We start from the raw sequence: 22,249 nt of genomic DNA, 5'->3' as shown, positions 1-22,249 counted from the left end.
ACCAAGCTATAAAAATCTATGGTCATACAGAAAACATTTCTTTTAAAGGCAAGAAACAAGAGGAAAAAACTCCACAATTAAAATGTAATGAAACAGAAGAGAAACCAAGATGGCGGCATAGGGTAGACACCCGAATGCAGCCTACCACAACAAATTTGAATTTAGAACTGAAAAACGGGAAACATCGCCCTGAAGCGCCGGACAGCTAGCTGAGAGGAGGCTCTACCATCTGGGAAGGAGAAAGAAGGCGCGCTGAACCTCAGGAACTGTGAAGGTACAGAGAACTGTGCACACGAAAAGATGGCCGCCCGACTTTGCTGCCGGCTTGCTTGCGGAGCATGGAGAGGGGGGGCCGAGTTCGCTACTGGCTTACTCCCGGTGCGCGGAGAGGGCGGACAGCTAATGCACGGCAGCTGGCTTTCTAGTTCGGGAGGAAAACAGAACCACCCAATTGCGCTGATAAACGGCCCCAGACAGGGAGAGGCCAGACTGTCAGGCAGTGGGCAGAGATCTCTCAGAGGTGTGTGAAGCCAGCGGCCATTATTGCAGGACTCAGAAACCAGACTGTCGTAGGGAGGAGCTGAATAAAACTTGTCTGCACCACCCCGAGACTCCGCCCCATCCAAGCAGAGCACAGAAGCCCTTCCAGTGGCTAGCTTTCTCGTTCATAGTGAATGGGACTCTCCTAGGGAGTGACAGACAGGAATTTAAAGCTTGTCTGTGCCTATACCAAATAGGTGCATAGGTATGCGAGCCTGCAACCAATTCAACAAAGCTTGTCTGTGCTACCCCGAGACTCTGCCCCTTTTAAGCAGAATACAGAAACCATCCTAGCTGAGACACTTCTGATCCTCATAGCCAATTGGATCAACGCTTCCCAGTGATACCAACAAGCAAGGCTTAACAACAAGACTGCACACACAGCACACAAAGGACTACACCAAGACTGTCCACCTCAGGTAACTGGGAGGCTGACTCACTGAACCATACAGGACACCTCAGCACACAAAGCCACCCTACCAACTGAGGGAAGCTGTGAAAATGCCGAGACAAGGAAACAGATCACAAACAAAAGAAATGGAGGAAAAGAAGTGACTGGATATAGAGTTCAAAACCACGCATATAAGGTTTTTCAAGAAATTCCTAGAAAAGGTAGATAAGACCTATGAGGATATGAAAAGGCATCAACTAGAAATAATAAGAGGTCAACAAGAAATAATAAGGGATCAACAAGAAATAAAGAATACATTGTCTGAAATAAAAAAAATATTATACAGAGTCCTAAAAACAGAATGGAAGATCACAAGAATCAAGTCCAAGATTTGGAACATAAAGAGCCAGAAGACACTCCTCCGCAGAAGCAAGAAGACAAGAGAATCCAGAAAGTTGAAGATAATGTAAGAAACCTCTGGGACAACTTTAAGCAAACCAACATCAGAATTATGGGGGTCCCAGAAGATGAGAGAGAGCAAGACACCGAAAACATATTGAAAGAAATAGTGACAGGAAACTTCCCCCACTTGATGAAAGAATTAGACTTACAAGTCCAGGAAGTGCACAGAACTCCAAACAAAAGGAATCCAAAGAAGCCACACCAAGACACATCATAATTAAAATTCCAAGAGCAAAAGACAAAGAGAGAATATTAAAAGCAGCAAGAGCAAAGCAGGTAGTTATCTATTGATATAAAGAAGCATCCATGCCAAAACCGGTTTGGCTCAGTGGTAGAGCGTCGGTCTGCGGACTGAAAGGTCCCAGGTTCGATTCCGGTCAAGGGCATGTACATTGGTTGCGGGCACATCCCCAGTAGGGGGCGTGCAGGAGGCAGCTGGTCGATGTTTCTCTCTCATCGACGTTTCTCGCTCTCTATCTCTCTTCCTTCTTCTCTGTGAAAAATCAATAAAATATATTTTTAAAAAAAGAAGAAAAAAAAAGAAGCATTCATACGATTGTCAGCTGATTTCTCAACAGAAACCATGCGGGCCAGATGGGAATGGCAAGAAATATTGAAGGTGATGAATAGCAAGAACCTACAGCCAAAAATACTCTACCCAGCAAAGCTATCACTCAGAATTGAAGGCCAGATAAAGAGCTTCACTAATAAAAAAAGCTAAAGGAGTTCATTACTGCCAACCAGAATTATATGAATTGCTGAAGGGGGTTCTTTCGGAAGAGAAAGTAAATAAAGATAAAAACTATGAACAACAAATACATAACTATCAAGTGAATCTAAAAACCAAGGGAATTAAAAAAAATCTGATGAACACTATTAACTAGTGAATATAATAGAATCAGAGGTATGGAAGAGGAGTGAACTGACGATTCTCGGGGAAAAGGGAAGAGGGGGGTGTGGGAAGAGACTGAACATAAACTGTGCACCTATGGATGAGGACAATGGGAGGTGGGGCAAGGGCAGAGGGTGGGGTGGGAACCTGGTGGAGGGGAGCAATGGAGGGGGGCGAAATGAGGAACATTTATAATAATATGAACAACAAAGATTTATTTTTAAAAAAAAGTAAAATAAAATGTAATGAAACAACCCAAATGAATAAAATCACCATCACAAACAGAAGATCAATTCCTCAATTCTAAAGCACAGATGATGAAAATAAATGAAACTGTTTTCTAAAAAGAAAAGCATATATACTTAAAATAATTTAGACCCTCACATTTTATTTCTCAGGTGACTAATTTTATAGTTGATATTTACTAATTTTTAAAATTACAATTACAACTAACCATGAGTAAAAATCTAAAGGTAAAAAAGGTTAAGGCTGTATTTTCTGCATATCACAGCTTAGAGAAAATATGCAGGCAGCACGTGGTGCCACAAACCATCAGGCAGAAGCAACAAGTTACCAGGCTGGCCTTGCAGTTTCTCTAATAGTATTCAAGGGAGAAAATGCCTGTAGGTTTTTTGATGGTGAGAAAAGAATGTGTGATACAATAATTATATACCTAATTAATTTGTCAGTCTTATACAAAGACAATAGAAAGACAAATATAATATTCATCTGTACAAAGAAAATACTGTTCCAGGTGTTGCAATATGGCAGTGAAGACAGATCACTATTTTCATGATCTTACACTGTAGGAGAGACTGACTTTAAACAAACAAACATCCTATATAATAAAGATGTTACCGTGAAGTGTAACAATCAACGGTGTTACCGAGTAATGACCAGATCATGGATCAATAGGAGGGTGGGGCAGCAAGCTATAAGTGGGCAGCAGAGAGCTACAGAAGGGAAGGGGGCAGAGGGAGCTACCGGAGGGTGGGGAAGCAGGCAGAGAGCTACGGGAGGGTGGCAGCGAGCTACCAGTGCATGGATTTGTGCTCAGGGCTAATAGTCCTATATAATAAAAGCCTAATATACAAATTGACAGTCACTCCAACACACAAGATGGCTGTCCCATGTAGACACAAAATGGCAGCCACAAGATGGCCAGCAGGGGAGGGCAATGGGGGGCAACCAGGCCTGCAGGGGAGGGCAGTTGGAGGCGACCAGGCCTTCAGGGGAGGGCGGTTGGGGGTGACCAGGCCAGCATGGCAAGGCAGTTAGGTGCAACCAGGGGAGGGAAGTTAGGAGTAACTGGGCCAGCAGGGAAGGGATGTTGGGGGCAACGAGGCCTGCAGGCGAGGACAGTTAGGGGTGACCAAGCAGGCAAGGGAGGATATTAGGGATGACTAAACCAGTAGGAAAGGGCAGTTGGGGGCAACTAGGCCTGCAGGGGAGGACAGTTAGGGGTGACCAGGATGGCAGGGAAGGGCAGTTAGGGGCAATTGGGCTGGCAGGGGAGTAATTAGGCATCAATCTGGCTGGCAGGGAGTGGTTAGGGGGTGATCAGGCTGGCAGGCAGAAGCAGTTAGGAGTAATCAGGCAGGCAGGCAGGCAGGTGAGCAGTTGGGAGCCAGCAGTCCTGGATTGTGAGAGGGATCCCAGATTGGAGAGGGTGAAGGCTTGGCTGAGGGGCACCCCTCCCCCACCCCCGTACACAAATTTCATGCACCGGGCCTCTAGTGTATAAATAAATACCAAACAGTTACATGTCCTATGCAGAGAAATAAAATAACAGGGCCTGGGTGTCTACTTTAAATTAGGAGTCAGAAATGGGTCTCTCTGAGGACACAACATTTAAATTGAAATCTGAATGACCAAGAATCTCCTGAGAATAGAAGAGCTAGTTTAATCTTGGACTGTTTTATTTTATTTTAATCCTCACCTGAGGATATGCTTTTAGTGGTATTTTTAGAAAGATAGAAACATCCATTGGTTGCCCTGACCAGGTTTGAAACCTGCAACCTTTCAGTGTATGGGACAACACTCCAAACAACTGGGCTGTTTCAATAAAAAGAAAGCAGAGGCAGAGTAAGGAAGCAGAAGTCATACATGATGAGCTCAGAATAGTAGTCAGAGCAGCTCATATAGGGTTTTGTGAGCAAGGTTGAAAGTTTGAATATTCTAAGTGGATTTGGAAAAGCCAAAAATGTTTTAATCAGGAGAGCACAAAAATTTGTGTTTAAAAAGATTACTCAAGTATGATACTTTTATGGAAACTAGATGGTGGCAGATGGAAGGTGTGGGAGAGGATACAGGGAAGCCAAGAGAGTGGAGATAGCAATAATGAGTAGTAGTTGGATTCAGGAGATGTTTTGGAAGTGGAGCTGAAGGAACTTGCTGACAGACTGACCCTGGAGTACAAAAAAGAGAGAGAAATAAGGCAATGGGGTTGGCTAACTGCCAAACAAAACGGGGAAGACTGATCTAGGAAAAAGCAGGCTTGGGAAGATCAATCAATTTGTGGATTCAAATTACATTATTCTTAACACTTTCATGATCCATTCCATAAACAGCTAACCTATTGTCTATCCTATTAATAAAAGTCCATGTGGTCGTCATGCCCTCAGGCCACAACGCCCTCACACCACAAGCTATCACCAGGAGGCTGTGTGCGCAGGAGGGCGGGGCTATGTGTGCGCCCTAAAACTATAAAACTCTCAAAAAAAAAAAAAAAATAGGCAAAAGCCTCATGATATTAAATTTAGCAATAATTTCTTGGGTATGAAACAAAGGTATAGCAACAAAAGAATAAATTAAAAATTGGACTTTATGAATGTTTAAAATTTGGGGCATCAAAAGAAACTCAACACAAAAAGCAACCCAAATAATGGGAGAAAATATTTGTAAAACACAAATCTGATGAGATTAATCCAGGGGTCTTCAAACTACGGCCCACGGGCCACATGCGGCCCGCAGAGGAGTCTGATCCGGCCCGCCAGGTTTTTTGGGCAGTGAGCGCAGCCGAGGTGTTACAGTAGGAATTAGTAGTTCATATAGTCCGGCCCTCCAGCTCTCTGAGGGACCGTGATCTGGCCCCCACTTTAAAAAGTTTGAGGACCCCTGAATTCTAGACTATATACGGAACATCTAAAACTCAACACTGCCAAAAAAAACAGATTAAAAAACAAAGGACTTACAATAAATATTTCTTCAAAGCAGATATACAAATAAGCACATGAAAAGATACCAACATTACTAATTATTAGGAAATACAAATAAAAACTACAATGAGATACCACCTACTCACACCCATTAGGATTGCTACTATAACAAACAAACCAAAATAGAAAAATAACAATTGTTGGCAAAAATATAGAGAAATTGGAACCCTTGTGCACTATTGGAAGGAATGTAAAATTGCACAGCCACTGTGGAAAATAGTATGGCGGTCCCTCAAAAAATTAAAAATAGAAATATATGATCTAGCAATTCCACTACTGGTATATACCCAAAAGACTGAAAGCAGGGTATTAAAGAAATACTTGTAGCTTATGTTCATAGCAGTATTATTCACAATAGCTAAAGTTGAAAGCAACCCAAGTGTCCAACAGGTGAGTGGATAAATAAAATGTGGCAAATATATACACAATGGAACATTATTCAGTCCTAAAAAGAAGGAAACTGATGTGACAACATGGGTGAAGCTTGAGGACATTATGGTAAGAGAAATAAACCAGTAACAGAAAGACAAATATTGTATATGAAGTACCTAAAGTAGTCAAATCAGAGACAGAAAATAGAATGGTGGCTGACAGGGGCTGGGGGGAAGAGGGGAATGGGAAGTTACTATTAACTGACTACAGAGTTTCAGATGAAAAGAGTTCAGGAGTTGGATGGTGTTGATGTAGCACATTTAGCCCTGGCCAATTTTCTCAATGGTAAGAGCAATGGCCCACAGACCAAAGGGTCTTGGGTTTGACTCCTGGTCAAGAACACATACCTCGGTTGTAGGTTTGATCTCTGGCCCTGGTCAAGGCATGTGAGAGGCAACCAGTCAATGTGCCTCTCCCCCATAGATGTTTTTATCTAAAGATTAATGGAAAAAATATCCTTGGATGAGGATTAAAAAAAAATAAAGGTGTAGATGGTAAATTTTATGTAATGTTTATTTTACCACAGTAAAAAAAGAAAAAAAATATGGAGAAAAAAAGCTACTATTGAGCTCATTAGAAATTTATAATTTTGACAATATAGATGGATCTTGAGGGCATTATAAATATAACAGATCTCACTTATGGGTGGAATCTTTTAAAAAACACACCAAAAAATCAAGCTCATGGATACAGAGAACAGATAGGAAGCGAATGGATGGGAAAAATGAGTGAAGGAATATAAAAGGTAGGAGCTTCCAGCTATAAAATAAGTCATGGGATGTAATGTACAGCACGGTAACTATCCTCATATATAAAAGCCTAAGCAACTGAATGACTGAACAGGCAGTCGACTGACTGGTCACTCTGACGCACAGTGACCCCCAGAGGTCAGACCCTCAATGCAGGAACTGTCCCCTGGTGGTCAGTACACTCTCACAGCCAACCTCCTGTGATCAGTCAACCTCCAGCAATACCTCCTCTCCCTCTCTACCCTCCCTCGGCTGGCTGCCCTGATAGGCCCTTATCAGGACTGGGCGAGATGGTCCCAATGAGGCCCGATTGGCTGCCAGGCTGAGGACCCCACCCATGTATGAATTCAAGCACCAGGCCTCTAGTAGTTAATATTATTGTGTCACATATTTGAAAGTTGTTAAGAGTAAATTAAAAAAAAATATATATATATACTTCTATTGATTTCAGAGAGGAGAGGAAGAGGGAGAGACAGAAACATCAATGGTGAGAGAGAATCATTGATTGGCCACCTCCTGCAGGGCATCACTGGGGATCAAGCCTGCAACCCAGGCATGTGCTGTGACCGGGAACCAAACTCCAGTCTCCAATCTCCTGGTTCATAGGCCGATGCTCAACTACCAAACTATGCTGGCCACCCAAAAGAGCAAATCTTAAAAGTTCTCATCACAGGGAAAAAAAATGTAACTATGTATGGTGATAGATATTAACTAGATTTACTGTGATCCTTTTACAATATAGACAAATACTGAATCGTTATGTTGTACACCTGAAACTAATATAATGTTGTATGTCACTTATAACTCAATTAAAAAGAAAAAAATATTTACTGACCTATGTAAAAGTTATGTAATGTAGGTGAAGAACAGAATATAGTACATATAGTATATGCTCTCTGTAAAATCTTTACATGTATACAGAGGAGGAAAATAAGAGGAAATACACTAAAAGGCAATAATAGTTATCCCTGGGTGACAAATAGATTATTTTTATTTTCTTTATAATTTCTGAATTTTCTAATTTTTGTGGTAAACCTGGACACAATACCAATTGAATACTTTTTTTTTTTTTTTTTAAAGATGCCATTACTAAGAGAGAAAAAACCTTTGAGGATATCAAAATAATAAAATGGTTTCAGGTCTTACATAATACTTTTGTTTTCAAAGCAAATCACTCAATATGTTTTAAAAGAGCCTCTGACAGAGTTAAAAAAAAAAAAAAAAAAAAAAAAAAAAAGCATTTCTGACAGAAAGTGTTAAAAAAAAGTCTAAGACCAGAATTATTAAACCTAAATCAATCAGCAAGACAACAGCTAACATATAAAATATCATTATGCCAAATATTACCAAAAATCAATGAATACTTTCCTAATCAAATTCTCATAGAAGTTAATACCGAAGCTCAATTATCTCACTATAACTTAAAAACTACTTTAACATTGTCAATGTGTCTTCCAATTTTTGAATGTGCACATTTGAACTTTTATTTAGCAATAAAATTTGTCTTTAATTAATAACCTCCAATGCAATTTAATGTAGTCATATTTGAGAAATCCTATTGCCCTGACAATATATAAATATTTCTTTTGGAAGAAGGGAAACAAAGAAATATGGAAAATGTTTTTTAAGTTCTATATTTGTGAACTGCACAAGAAAAGTGTTAAAAAATTGTCATGAGTGTTTTAATACGTACCAGGCTCCAATTTGATAATTTTTACTGCAGCCAACTCTCCCGTATGTATATTTCTGGCCTAAAATGAAAATAAAATGTTTTAAAAGTTTAACTATATAAAAGTTATGTTAATTGTTGCTTATCAATCATGTTTTTAATAAAGCTAAAAAACAAAATTTTAATGAGTATATTTATTTTTCCATTAAAAGAAAATATACAAAATATTACCTTTACTCCCACCACTTAAAAACAGTTACGGTTTATAATGTTGGTGTACTTCCTCCAAGTCTTTTCTTTATACTTGAGTTAACATTTTTCTATTTTGTATTTTTATCTTTACTGTAGAAAGTATTACAGATGTCCTCTCCTTCACCAATCCCCTCCCCTGATATTTTTCTTAATTAAAAAAATACTCATGAGGAAACTGGCTTTGGGTGGTGAGCATGCAATAGAGTATACAAATGTTGAATTACAATGTTGTACACATGAAATTTACATATTGTCATTAACCAATGTGAGAGAGAATAGGGACCTGGGCCTGGGATCCCAAGGACATTACACCAAAAACCCCACAGAGCTGACATTTCCCCATGGCCCCTCCTGGGATTCCAAGGCTTCCTGACGGCCAGAAAAAAACCCCACTCATAGGCCCACCACAAGAATGCAACCATTCCTCCACTTCCTACCGAAATGTCTATGTCCCCCTTCTAAACTCTTGCTTTTCATACCCTGACACAACAAATTGCCAAGGCCGCTTTTTTTTAAGGTCTACCTTTTCACACAAGTCTGCTTTGTCCCCAACTTATAAAACAGCTAAGCAGAGCCAGCCCCTAAGCCAGTTCAGAGAACCTTTCTTTTCCTCGGTGCTGCCTCTCTTGTGCTCCAGCATAAGCTTAATAAAATATGTCTGGAAAATTCTCTGGGGCTTCCTCTCGATTTCTATCTTGGAGAACCCAAGAACCCCAACACTGGTAACAAAAGTTACTTCAATAAATTTAACTTAGTCCACTGGGGCGTGTCTCAGTGATTGAGTGATGACCTAAGAACCAGGAAGGAGGTCATGGTTTGATTTCCAGTCCGGGCATACGCATGATTTCCAGTAGGAGGGCATGCAAAAGGCAACCAACAATGATTTTCTTTCATCATTGATGTTTCTATCTCACTCTTCCTCTCCCTTCCTCTCTGAAATCAATAAAAAGATATTTTAAAAATTCTTGAAGTTAACTTAAAAAAAGAAAAGCAAGGAAAAATACAATTGTTATATATTTGATAAATATAGTCATAGGCCATTGAAGGAAAATAAAAATATATAAATAAAAATAAATCCCTAGCCGGATGGCTAAGTTGGTTGGAGCATCACCCCGTGTACCAAGAGGTTGCAGGTTTGATTTCTGGTCAGGCACATACTAGATTGTGGATTTGTACCCAGTACGGGTGCACACAGGAGGCAATCGATGGAGGTTTCTTTCTCTTCCTCCCTCTCTCCCCAAAGTCAATAAAACATAACCTCAGGGGAAGATTAAAAAACAAACACAAATCATCTGTATCTTACAACCTGGAGGGAAAAGTTTAAAAGCTAACATATAGTGTGTGTTTCTTTTTCTGGTCTGTGTGTGCATGCATATGTGCATGTGTGCCTGACAGTGTGTATGTGTTGTAGAAGACAATGATGTCATCACAATCTTCTACAACATGCTTTGCAAGCTGCTTAATTTTCCATAAATGGAATATTTAGTGTGTGAGGGTGTACATATGTTGTAGAAGAGGATGATGCCATTAGTCTTCTAAACATGATTTGCAATACTGCCTAATTTTCTATTAATGGAACATATAATTTAGAGGCCTGGTGCATGAAATTCGTGCATGGACGTGTGTGTGTGTGTGTGTGTGTGTGTGTGTGTGTGTGTGTATCGCTCAAACCCAGCCTGCACCCTCCAATCTAGGACATTCCTCTCACAATCCAGTACTGCTGGCTCACAACTGCCCGCCTGCCTGATTGCCCCTAACTGCCCTCCCCTGCAGGCCTGGTCCCCCCCAACTGCCCTGCCCTGCAGGCTGGGTCCCCTGCAACTGCTCTCCCCTGCAGGCCTGGGTCCCCCCCGCAACAGCCCTTCCATGCAGGCCCGGTTGTCCCCAACATCCCTCCATTGCCGGCTTGGTCACCCCTAATTGCCCTTTTTTGCAGGCTTGATTGCCCCCAACTGCCTGCCCTTGCAGGCCTGGTTCCTCCTAACTGCCCTCCCCTTCTGGCCATCTGTGGCGGCCATCTTGTATCCACATAGGGGCAGCCATCTTTGACCACATGGAGGAAGCCATCTTGTGTGTTGGAGTGATGCTCAATCTGCATATTACTCTTTTATTAGATAGCAGGATAGAGACCTGGCGCATGGGTGGGAGCCAGCTGGTTTGCCCTGAAGGATGTTCCGGATCAGGGTGGGGATTCCCTTGGGGCATGGGGTGGCCTGGGCTAGGAACCTATGGTGGTTTGCCGGCCAGCCATCCCCGCGTCCCCCCAAGCAACCCAAGTGGAGGCCCTGGTATCTGGACTTATTTATCTTCTATAATTGAAACTTTGTAGCCTTGAGCGGAGGCCAGGGCAGGGGTGGAGGGTGGTGGAAGTTTCGTTTCCTTCATCACTGGCGGCAATCCAAGCCTCCTGCTTGTTCCAGCTCCATGGCCAATGCCATATTTGTTGGATTAATTTGCATACTCACTCTTGATTGACTGGTGGGCATGCCTTGTTGGCATAGGGAAGGTATGCTTCAATTTGTATTTTTCTCTTTTATTAGCTAGGATATATCACTCATACAAGATATTAATAAAAGAAGAAACTGCCGGCACCGGTTTGGCTCAGTGGATAGAGCGTCGGCCTGCGGACTGAAAGGTCCCGGGTTCGATTCCAGTCAAGGGCATGTACCTTGGTTGCGGGCACATCCCCCATGGGGGTGTGCGAGAGGCAGCTGGTCGATGATTCTCTCTCATCGACGTTTCTAACTCTCTATCCCTCTCTCTTCTTCTCTGAAAAATCAATAAAATATATTTTTAAAAAAATAAAATAAAATAAAATAAAAATAAAAGAAGAAACTGTGTGTGGGTGAGTGGGGGAGGTGTGGATGAATATAACTCCATGTATTCTTTGCTCAATTATTCTGTAAATCTAATACTGTACAAAAAGTCTATTAATTATTTTTAAAATAACACATATAAAATTATTTTAAGTATATACTTTCAGATTCATTTGAGTCAACACAAATGCACTGTTTTAATGTATTTGAACAAAAATGTTGCAAGGACCAAAGACATCTTTACGTATTTATTTTTTAGAATTTCTGATGGGTTCAGAAAGAAATATACCATTGGAGGATTTGAACAACAATCACATAACCACATAAAATAAAGATGGTGGATAGTCTCTTCAATTAATGGTGCTGGGAAAACTGGAAAGCCACGTGCAAATAAATAAAACTGGATTACAGTTTGTCCCCAAGTATAAAAAATTAATTCAATAAGGATTAAAGACCTAAATATAAGACTTGGAACTATAAGTTACATAGAAGAAAATATAGATACCAAACTTATGGACCTGAGTGGTAGAGAACATTTATAGACTTGACCCCAAAGGCAAGGGAGGTAATGGTGAAAAAATAAATTAATGGGACCTATTTCAAACTGAAGAGCTTCTGCACAGCAAAAGAAAAGAATAACAAAACAAACAGGCAGCCACCCAGATGGTAGATGATATTTACAAACAGTAACTCAGACCAAGGTTTAATTTCCAAAATATATAAAGAACTCGTAAAACTCAACACCAAACCACCCAATCAAAAAATGGGCAGAAGACCTGAAATACACCTTTCCCAAGAAGACATACGAACAGCCAATCCTATATAATAAAAGAGTGATATGCAAATTAACCATCACTTCAATACACCCACAAGCCATGCCCACCAGCCAATCAGGAGCAAATATGCAAATAAACCCATCCAAGATGGCTATGGCCACAGAGAGCAGGAGGAAGGCTTGGGTTTCCCCGGCAATGGAGGAAGTCAAGCTTTCCACCTGCCCTTGCCAGCCTAGGCTCCACTCCAGACTATAAAGTTTCAATGATAGAAGCACATAAAGCAAAATAGAAATGGTGGCAGCCACAGAGCTGGAAAGAGCAGGAGGCTAGGGTTGCCCCAGCAATGGAGGAAGCTTTCTGCACACCCTGGCTGGCCCAGGCCTCTGCTTAAGGTTACAAAGTTTCAATTATAGAAGGTACATAAATCCCAACAGAAATGGCTGCTGCCAGGAAACAAGCAGAAGGCTTGGCTCCGCTCCAGGCTACAAAGTTTCAATTATGGAAGATAAATAAATCCCAGATAACAGGGCCTCCACTTGGGTCACCAGGGGGCATGGCCAGCCTGCAAACCTCCACAGGCCCCTTGCCCAGGTTGCCCCACGTCCCAAGGGAACCCCCACCTTGATCCGGGACACCCTTCAGGGCAAACCAGCTGGCCCCCACCCATGCACCAGGCCTCCATCCTATCTAATAAGAGAGTAATATGTAGATTAACCATCAGTCAAACCCACAAGATAGCTTCCCCTATGTGGTCAAGATGGCTGCCCCATGTAGACACAAGATGGCCGCCACAAGATGGCCAGTAGGGGAGGGCAGTTGGAAGGGACCAGGCCTACAAGGGAGGGCAGTTGGGGGCGATCAAGTCTGCAGGGCAGGGCAGTTAGGGGTAACCAAGCCGGCAGAGGAGGGAAGTTGGGTGCGACTGGGCCTGCAGGGAAGGGCAGTTGAGAGGGGCCCAGGCCTGCAGGGGAGAGCAGTTAGGGGTGACCAGGAGAGGGTAGTTAGGAACAAATAGGCTTGCAGGAGAGCAGTCAGACATCAATGAGGCTGGCAGGGGAGTGGTTAGGGGGTGATCAGGCTGGCAGGCAGAAGTAGTTAGGGGCAATCAGGAAGGAAGGCAGGTGAGCAGTTGGGAGCCAGCAATCCTGGATTGTGAGAGAGATGTCCACTGGGATCCGGCCTAAACAGGCAGTCAGACATCCCTTGAGGGGTCTCAGATTGGAGAAGGTACAGGCTGGGCTGAGCGATACTCCCTCCCCATGCACAAATTTCATGCACAGGGCCTCTAGTCCTATCTAGAAAATAGGGAATATGCTAACTGACCCTCATGCTGTCACAAATATAACAGGGCCCACAGCCAATAAGGAGGGAATATGCTAAGTGATTGCCCTGCCTTCAAAGATGGCAGCACCACATCCAATAAGGAGGGAATATGTTAATTGACTGCCCAGCCCTCAAGATGGCGGCACCCACAGCCAATAAGGAGGGAATATACTAATTGAATGCCATGCCCACAAAGATGGCAGCACCCACAGCCACAAGATGGCGGCATCCAGTCCCCTCAGCCGCTCTGTGCACCTGCCTACGAAGTCCCCCAGCTGCCCAGGGTAGGCCCGAGGCTCAGGTAACCAGGGCTAGCTAAGGCTTGCTCTGCTAGCAGTGGCAACAGTAGAGGTGTGATGGGGAGTCACCTTCCCCTGATCGCCGGTTTATCTCCCACCCCTGAGGGCTCCTGGACTGTGAGAGGGGGCAGGCCCGGCTGAGGGACCTCCCATCCCTCCAGTGCATGAATTTTCATGCACCGGGGATCCAGTAGATATATAAAAAGATGTTTAACTTCACTGGCAATTAGAGAAATGCAAATTAAAACTACAATGAGATACCACCTTACACCTATTAGGAGTCGCCATTATCAACAAGACAAGCAATAACAAATGTTGGAGAGGTTGTGGAAAAAGGGAACCCTCATTCATTGCTAGTTAGAATGTATACTGGTACAAACCAGTACGGAAAGCAGTCTGGCGACTCCTCAAAAAATTAAGAATTGAGCTACTATATACCCAGCAACCCTACTCCTGGATATATATCCAAAAAACTCAAAAATCATGTATTCTCAAAGATATATGCACTCCTATGTTCACTGCAGCATTATTCATGGTGGCCAAGACATGGCAACAACCAAAGTGTTCTGCGATAGAGGACCGGAAGATAATGTGGTACATACACACAAGGGAATACTACTCAGCCATAAGAAAGGATGAAATAGCACCATTTGCAACAACATGGATGGACCTTGAGAACATTATGCTAAGTGAAATACCGAAAGTCAGACAGAAAAAACTAAGAACCATATGATATCACTCATATGGTTCACTCATTTGTGGGATAGAAAACTGAAACTTATGAACACAAACAGCAGTGTGGTGCTTGCCAGAGAGAAGGAGGTCGGGGGGAGAAGGGGTCCTATTATGAGGTGAGAGAATATTTGACTTTGGATTGTGGGCACATAGTGCTATATACAAATTTTGTAACTTAGAAATCCTCACATGAAATCTCTATGTTCGACCAATGTCACCCCAATAAAATGTAATAAAAAATAAAATTCAGCTACACCATGCAGAGGTTTTAAAAATATATGTAGTTAAGTAAAAAGTAAAGAAAACCCCATAACCCTAACTCTCACTGATAGAATAAATATGTAAATGTCAGTCTCCACTTTGAAGACATATTTCTGTTCTCTCCAAGTGAACAACTGATGGGAACATGTTTTCATTCTGTAATTTTCCAGCTGCATTTTTAAAACAGAAAGCAGTACCAGGCTCTTTTATAATGAAAGGCAAAGAGGCTTTCAGAAAAAAAAAAGATATTCTAAATAGAGACTTTACAGATTCAACGTTCTAAAGAGATCTTTCAGGTATTTAACACTAAACATTCAATTTCACACTGAAATCCAAAGTAGTCATACGTAATATTGGTGTTTGAAATCCAGCATTTCCCTGCAACAAGTTAAATGTGACAGTCTCAAGCATTTTTGTTTTTAAACCATAAGAATTTGAAGATCCTGCATTATATTTACAGAAGAAACTAACAGAAGTACTGCAGCACTCCAATATCATCATAAATCGATAAAACAGCCTTTCCACTTAATTGTTTATACTCTCATTGCCAATGCAGTTCTCCTTAATTTCCTAAGTAACATTTTCAAGTCAATTTCCTACTGTAAAAGCATTTTAACTCAAACTCTCCTGTTTTGGATTTTTAAATTCCCAGTAAAAAGTTAGCCTTACATTTCCACCAGCACCAAGAAAAAAAATTAACGATGCTGATCTAACTAAGCCATTTCTATTTCAACAATATTATTCAGTTGCTTTTTTTTTTTTTTTTTATCAGCCATTAACTTTCCTACATGCTGTGAAATTTTTAATTCGGTAAATAATTAAAGGAAAGCTTTATGTTTATACATTTTAACTACAATTTTTCAACAAATAAGAAGATATACACATTACATCTCAGTAGCCATGCAGTCAGAAGGTAATTTTTTTAAAATTGTTTTTACTGATTTTTAGCGAGAGAGAAAGCGAGGAGAGGGAGAGGGGAAGAGAGAGAAACATCCATCAGCTACCTCCTGCATGAGCCCCACAAACAGGGCATGTGCCTGGACGGGAAATGAACTGGTGATCTTTTGTTGCGTGGGGCGACGCCCAATCAACTGAACCACAACAGACAGGGCAATTTTTCAAAACTAGGGCAAAAAGATGAAACCAGTGCCGTGGCCAATTTGGCTCCATGGTGGTAGCGTTGTCCTGTGCACTGAAAGGTTGCCAGTATGTTTCCAGGTCAAGGCACATTTATCCCGGGTCAAGGCACATACCTGGTTGTGAGTTTGATTCCCGCCACCCCATCTGGGTAAGGAAGGCAACCAAAGGATGTTTGCATCTCACATCCAAGGTTTATTTTTCTCTTTCTCTTCCCACCCCTCCCCCTTTTCCTCTTCTTCTTCCTCTCTTCCTCTCTTCTTCCTCTCTTCCTGCCCTCCCTTCAGCTCTTATATTCCACTTTACTGTTGTTCACATGAGGCCCCTTTGCCTATCCTCTGTTAATTTTCTCTTAACATAGCTTTAGAGTCACAAAACTTTTCCAGGAAGCCAACCAGGGGCATCAGTTTTAAATATGCCCTGTTCCACTAAAAATAGTCTTTAACAAGAGAAAATCCAGATGTCTCCAGGTTGTAGTGGCTAGTGACTACTACTCAGAGTCAGAATTATACAACCCAGATTAAAGAATATGAACTTCAATACAAAAGTGGCAATACAACACCTGTAAGTTTGAAGGAATGCAAAGTAGCTCATTTATCCACAAAAGAAGAACATAGTCAATTATTTCATAAGCTGTAAAACCTCTATACCTGATTTCTGTATGGAACATTGTTTTTGACTGGTTTGTTCATTCAATATATATTATTGAACTAGAGGCCTGGTACACAAAATTTGTGCCCGGGGGTGGGGGTGGGGGTCCCTCAGCCCAGCCTGCACCCTCTCCAATCTGGGATCCTTCTCACAATCCAGGACTGCTGGCTCCAAATGCTCGCCTGCCTGCCTTCCTGATTGCCCTAACTGCTTCTGCCTGCCAGCCTGATCTTCCCCTAACCATTCCTCTGCCAGCCTGATTGATGCCTAACTGCTCCCATGCTAGCCTGTTTGCCCCTAACTACCCTCCTCTGCTGATCTGGTCACCCCTAGTTACCCTCCCTTGAAGGTCTGGTCACCCCTAACTGCCCTCCTCTCCAGGCATGGTCACCCCTAACTGTGCTCCTCTGCAGATCTGGTCCCCCCCAACTCCCCTCCTCTGTAGGCCTGGTCACACCTTCTTTGCAGGCTTGATTGCCCCCAACTGCCTGCCCTTGCAGGCCTGGTCCCTTCCAAATGCCCTCCCTTGCTGGCTCTCTTCTGGTGGCCATCTTTTGTCCACATGGGGGCAGCAATCTGGTTTGTTGGAGTGATGGTCAATTTGCATATTATTCTTTTATTAGATAGGGTAGAGGCCTGCTGCATGGGTGGGGGCTGGCTGGTTTGCCTTGAAGGGTGTCCCTGATCAGGGTGGACATTTTCTTGGGGCCTGGGGTGGCCTGGGCAAGAGGCCTGTGGTGGTTTGCAGGCTTGCCATGCACCCCCCCCCACCACACCCCACCAGTGACCGAAGTGGAGGCCCTGGTATCTGGATTTATCTATCTTCTATAATTGAAACTTTGTAGCCTTGAGCGGAGGCCAGGGCAGGCCAGGACTTCCTCCATCACTGGGGGCAACCCAAGCCTCCTGCTCTCTTGAGCTCTATGGCCACCGCCATATTTGTTGGGGGTAATTTGCATAGCTGCTCTTGATTGACTGGTGGGCATGGTTTGTGGGCATAGTGGAGGTATGGACAATTTGCGTGTTTCTCTTTTATTATTTAGGATACTTACTATGTGCCAGGCACTGTTGTTGATACTTAGCATGTAATAAAATAAAATAGTTCTTGCCTTCAGGAGAGACAGAGAAGTGAATAGTGAATACAGTAAAGTGCCCTGACCGGTTTGGCTCAGTGGATAGAGCATTGGCCTGTGGACTGAAGGGTCCCAAGTTCGATTCTAGTCAAGAGCATGTACCTTGGTTGCGGGCACATCCCCAGTAGGGGTTTTTCTCTCATTGATGTTTCTAACTCTCTATCCCTCACCCCTATCTGTAAAAAAATCAATAAAATAAATTTTAAAAATAAAAATAAATACAATAAAGTGTGAGAAATGTTCCAAGGTGATATAAGACAACCTAGCAGGATTCTGAACCCAGTCAAAGTTGACTGGAGAAAACCTTCCAGGAAGAAGTAAATCTAAGCTGAGATTTAATGAGACTTTCCTGTGAGGACTTGGGGGGTAAGGGACTGTGGAAGAATTCCAGGCAAAGGTGTTAAGAAAAACATGGACATTTCAAAGTAAAACTGTCCTGTATTAGGAAACATCCTATCCTACCATACCCTACTCTACCATACCCTCCCCTACCATACCCTCCCCTCCCCTCCCCTCCCCTATCCTATCCTATCTTATCCTATCCTATAAAAGGGTAATATGCAAATTGACCAACCAATGGAACAACCGGTGCTATGACAAGCACTGACCACCAGGAGGCAGACGCTCAACACAGGAGCTGCCCTCTAGTGGTCAGTGGGCTCCCACAGGGGGAGCGCTACTCAGCCATAAACCAGGCTGATGGCTGGCAAGCAGCCCTAAGTGTCAGTTTGATACCCTCCGACGGCTCCCAGACTGTGAAAGGGTACAGGCTATCAACCACCAGGATGCCATTGTCTACTAACCTGGTCATAGCTCCTGGTTCATGTTAAGACTTTATGGCCCCTGGCTCACAGTTTTCCTCTCCATCTCTCTCATGCCATCATTCTTACAAACTTCAACATCAAGATCTCTCTGATTTCTCATTCCTTGACATCCTATCTGAATCTTGATTTCAAACACTGTATTTCCTGATCATAACCTTCTATCCTTTAGCTCACTTATACTAGTCCTCCCATTCCTCATGAACCCAATGCATTCTCCTATGACAACCAATTGCCTCTTAATCCCTCACATCTTGCTTACTTGTAAGGGTTCCATGACCCATCATGCTATTTATAATCACTCTTGAAACATCCTTAACTTTCTTACCCTTCTTTCCCTCTCTCATAATAACCTGGCAAAATCCTAATCTGATTAAGCCCAATTACTCACTAATTCTATAAAAACTAATGACTTTGGGTTTTGGACTTAAGCAACTGGATGGATGCCATTAAATTTTATTTAGATTGGGAAGGTGTTGGGATGAATGGCTTTGTGGAGCAGGTTATCACTGAGTGTTCTGTGTTAGACATGTTAAGGTTAAGATGCCTGTCAGGTTTCCTGGATTTAGGAATCTGGAACTCACTGAAAAGAGATTTGTTGTTAAAGAAGAAAATTAGATAAAGAAAAAGTGAAATTCTATCATCATCAGTCAGGATAAGTTAGAGAGGAGGGAGTAAAAGAGAGGCTGAGGTATTATTGGAGGTTTGAAAACTAGAAGCAAAATAGTTTTTATGAGAGTTGAAGAATGGAAAAATCATACCAAGCGGAGAAACTATAGTTAGATTTGTGTTATTAGAAATTAAAACAAGTTAGCATATTTTTGTTGGCTTCAGAGAGGAACGGGAAGGGAGAGAGAGAGAGAGAGAGAGAAGGAGAGAGAGAAACTTCAATGATTAGAGAGAATCATTAATCAGCTGTCTCCTGCTCGCCCACAGTGGAATTGAGCCTGCAACCCGAGCATATGACCTGACCAGGAAATGAACTGTGACCTCCTGGTTCATAGATAGATGTTCAACCACTGAGCCATATCCGGCTGGCTGTATGTATCCTTAATATAAGTTTTTAAAAGTCTAGAAAGATGTATATAACAATGCTTATATTATGGCAAAGGAGATAGAGGTAATTTTTCATTTATTCACATATCAAACTTTTCTAAAATGAACACATTACTTAGAAGGCTACCTGTGCTGAAGCAAGGAAAAGAGGCAAAATAGGAAGGCAAGTCCTACTCAGGAATAATGCTATTTCAGAAAGGATAACAGAAAATTACTTCGGAGGGGTGTGAGGGAATGGTAAAGAGACCCAAGCATCTCCACTGTCTTATTACAATTAAGATAGGAGCAAAAAAGCTTAAAATGCAAAAACTGTTACTAATTTATCAAAGGTTATGTCTATTAAAATATATTAAGTCATGCTCTTATTGGCTCATTCCGATATTGGTAAGAAGGGTTAAAAAGGGGGGCAAGAAGGCACAGGACACGTAAAAAGAGGGTGCATGTGTGTGAGAAGTGACATATTGGTTCAATTTTTTTCTTCTTTTCATATCTTTAATCATCTGCTACCATATCATACAACTTATGTATATTGCTTATTGTCTTTCTCCTCCCAGATTCTTGATGATAAGAATCTTTCTCTTTCTTCACCCAGAACAGTGTCTAGCATCTAGCACTTAAGAGACCCTCTATAAATATTGATTAAATGTACTTAAGAGACCCTCTATAAATATTGATTAAATGTCACCCACCCTGTTGCATCTCAGCTCTCCATTTATCAATGTGCCTCATCCTAATCAAACTGACAGGGGAATAACTGGGGCTGAAAATCAAGTCTTTACATCAGAGAGGAAGAGAAGGGAAGAGGGAGGAAAGAAGGGAAAAAAGGCTTTAAATTTATCGCCTACATTGGTTCCTAACAGCCCATCCTAGGTTTGTGCCTTTAATCTCCTTTCTAAATTCCCAAATTGTCTGATTTCCTTCTGTAAACTCAGTAACACTTCTGCTCACTTGGGTGATAAAACAAAATTTAAAGGATGACAACTGAAAGCTGAAATCAGTTTCAATGAAAGGAAAAAAACAGAAACTATGGGGAAAAAACATTGTATGTTTCATTTCTTTTTCTCTTCATAGCTGAACTGCATGAAGGAGTGATCTACATTCCCTCTAGTTCCTTGTTTACCATTCACACCTCAACTCTTTATCTTAATGAACCCTTTCAAACTTCTTACTTACATGACCACTCTGTGTCTCACTCCTTCAAAACATTTATTGAACACATACTATGTTCTATGCACTGTGCTAGGCTACCTGATTCAGTGGTAAACACAAGGTCCCTATTCTCATGCACTGAGTAAAGCAGGAAGACTATCAGCAACAATCATGAGTGACAAATGATGAGTATTATGGCAAGAAATCACACAGCAGATAGATATGACCTGGAAGAGACAGAGAAGGCCTTTCTAAAAGTACATTGTTTAAAAGGAAACCCAAAGAGTAGAAGATAAACAGATGAATGAGAAGAAGAGGAAGAGAGTTCTAAGGAAAAGGAAATAGTACCTGCAAAAACCTGAAGGAAGGATAGAGAGTACAGTGCACATGAGGAGCTGAAAGAAGTTTAGAATGGCGTGGCTTTTGGTATAGGCAGGGCCTTAAAGGCATATTAATCTAAGACTATTCTATGGAAAAGGGGGAATGACACAAAACCTTAGATTTATGTTTTTTGAGAAATCAGTATTTTCCTACTGCCGACAGAACTGAAGGCAACAGGAATGGATGCAGATGATATAGATGGGCTCTTGAAACTTGATATCTACAAAAATAATTTCCTATACCTTTGTTTCTTCTCAGATACTTTCAATGTACATTATTTTCTTCTGCCACTTTAACACTACAGCCTTTCCTCAACTCTACTACAAATTCTCCTGGGTGACCTCACCTATACTTCACAGGTACAACCCATCTGATAACTTCCAAACCTGTATCCCCAGACCAGATGTCTGAAAGCCAGAGCTGCATTTCCCACCATTTATTAGACATATCCATCTATGCAATCCCCTACGCCCAAAACTAAAAACAAGATCCAGACCACATAAATCTGGTATTTCCTAATTCTGTTGATGGCACTAATGTAGTCACCCAAGCCAGAAATTCTAAATGCCCTTAATGACCTGTTTTTCCACTATTAATCACCAGGGAATTTTGATCATCTCCTAAAGATGACTCAAACCCATCCTTTCCTTTTGTCTCTAATACCAGTGCCTAAATGTATACTTACATAAATTTTTATCTGGATTGGTCCTTACACTTCCAGCAACTTTGTCTAATCCATCCTCTACATCTTGAAAGATTCCCACCTAAAGTGTTCCTTCAGTTTACAGGAAGAAATCCAAATTCTTCGACATGACACACAAGGTCCATTATCTGGTCCTTTTCTATCAGAAAACAGGCTGTGGTCTACATCTATAAAGTCTCTGCCAGGTTTGGTCACACCAACCTTAGAATGCAGATGCAGATCCTTCAAAATGCATCCTGGCTGCTTAAGCCACCAGGTGTTTGTTTGCACACTATTCCCATCTTGTCCACCTAGAAGTCACCCTGCATTTTTAAAAATACATTTTTATTGATTTCAGAGAGGAAGGAAGCAGTAGAGAGAGATAGGAACATCAATGATGAGAGAGAATCATTGATCAGCTGCT

General features: G+C 41.8%; 1 protein-coding gene across 14 annotated transcripts in view; it reads right to left on the bottom strand.

Moving 5' to 3' along the window:
* The window catches only part of MAP4K5 (mitogen-activated protein kinase kinase kinase kinase 5), a 94,124-nt gene that overhangs the window by 66,358 nt on the left and 5,517 nt on the right, over nt 1–22,249 (bottom strand). For all 14 annotated transcript variants that reach the window (XR_006741448.1, XR_006741455.1, XR_006741452.1 and 11 more), the window contains one exon: nt 8,378–8,435. Coding sequence is in view for 5 of the 14 variants with exons in the window: in XM_045580938.1 (XP_045436894.1) it covers nt 8,378–8,435 (58 nt within the window). In the remaining 9 variants the exon portion in view is untranslated. The remainder of the gene's footprint in view (nt 1–8,377; nt 8,436–22,249) is intronic.

Source organism: Pipistrellus kuhlii, unplaced genomic scaffold (assembly GCF_014108245.1).
Source record: "Pipistrellus kuhlii isolate mPipKuh1 unplaced genomic scaffold, mPipKuh1.p scaffold_m20_p_1, whole genome shotgun sequence".
Classification (NCBI taxonomy): domain Eukaryota; kingdom Metazoa; phylum Chordata; class Mammalia; order Chiroptera; family Vespertilionidae; genus Pipistrellus; species Pipistrellus kuhlii.
The sequence above is the reverse complement of the archived record's forward strand: the minus strand, read 5'-3'. Positions and strand labels throughout refer to the sequence as shown.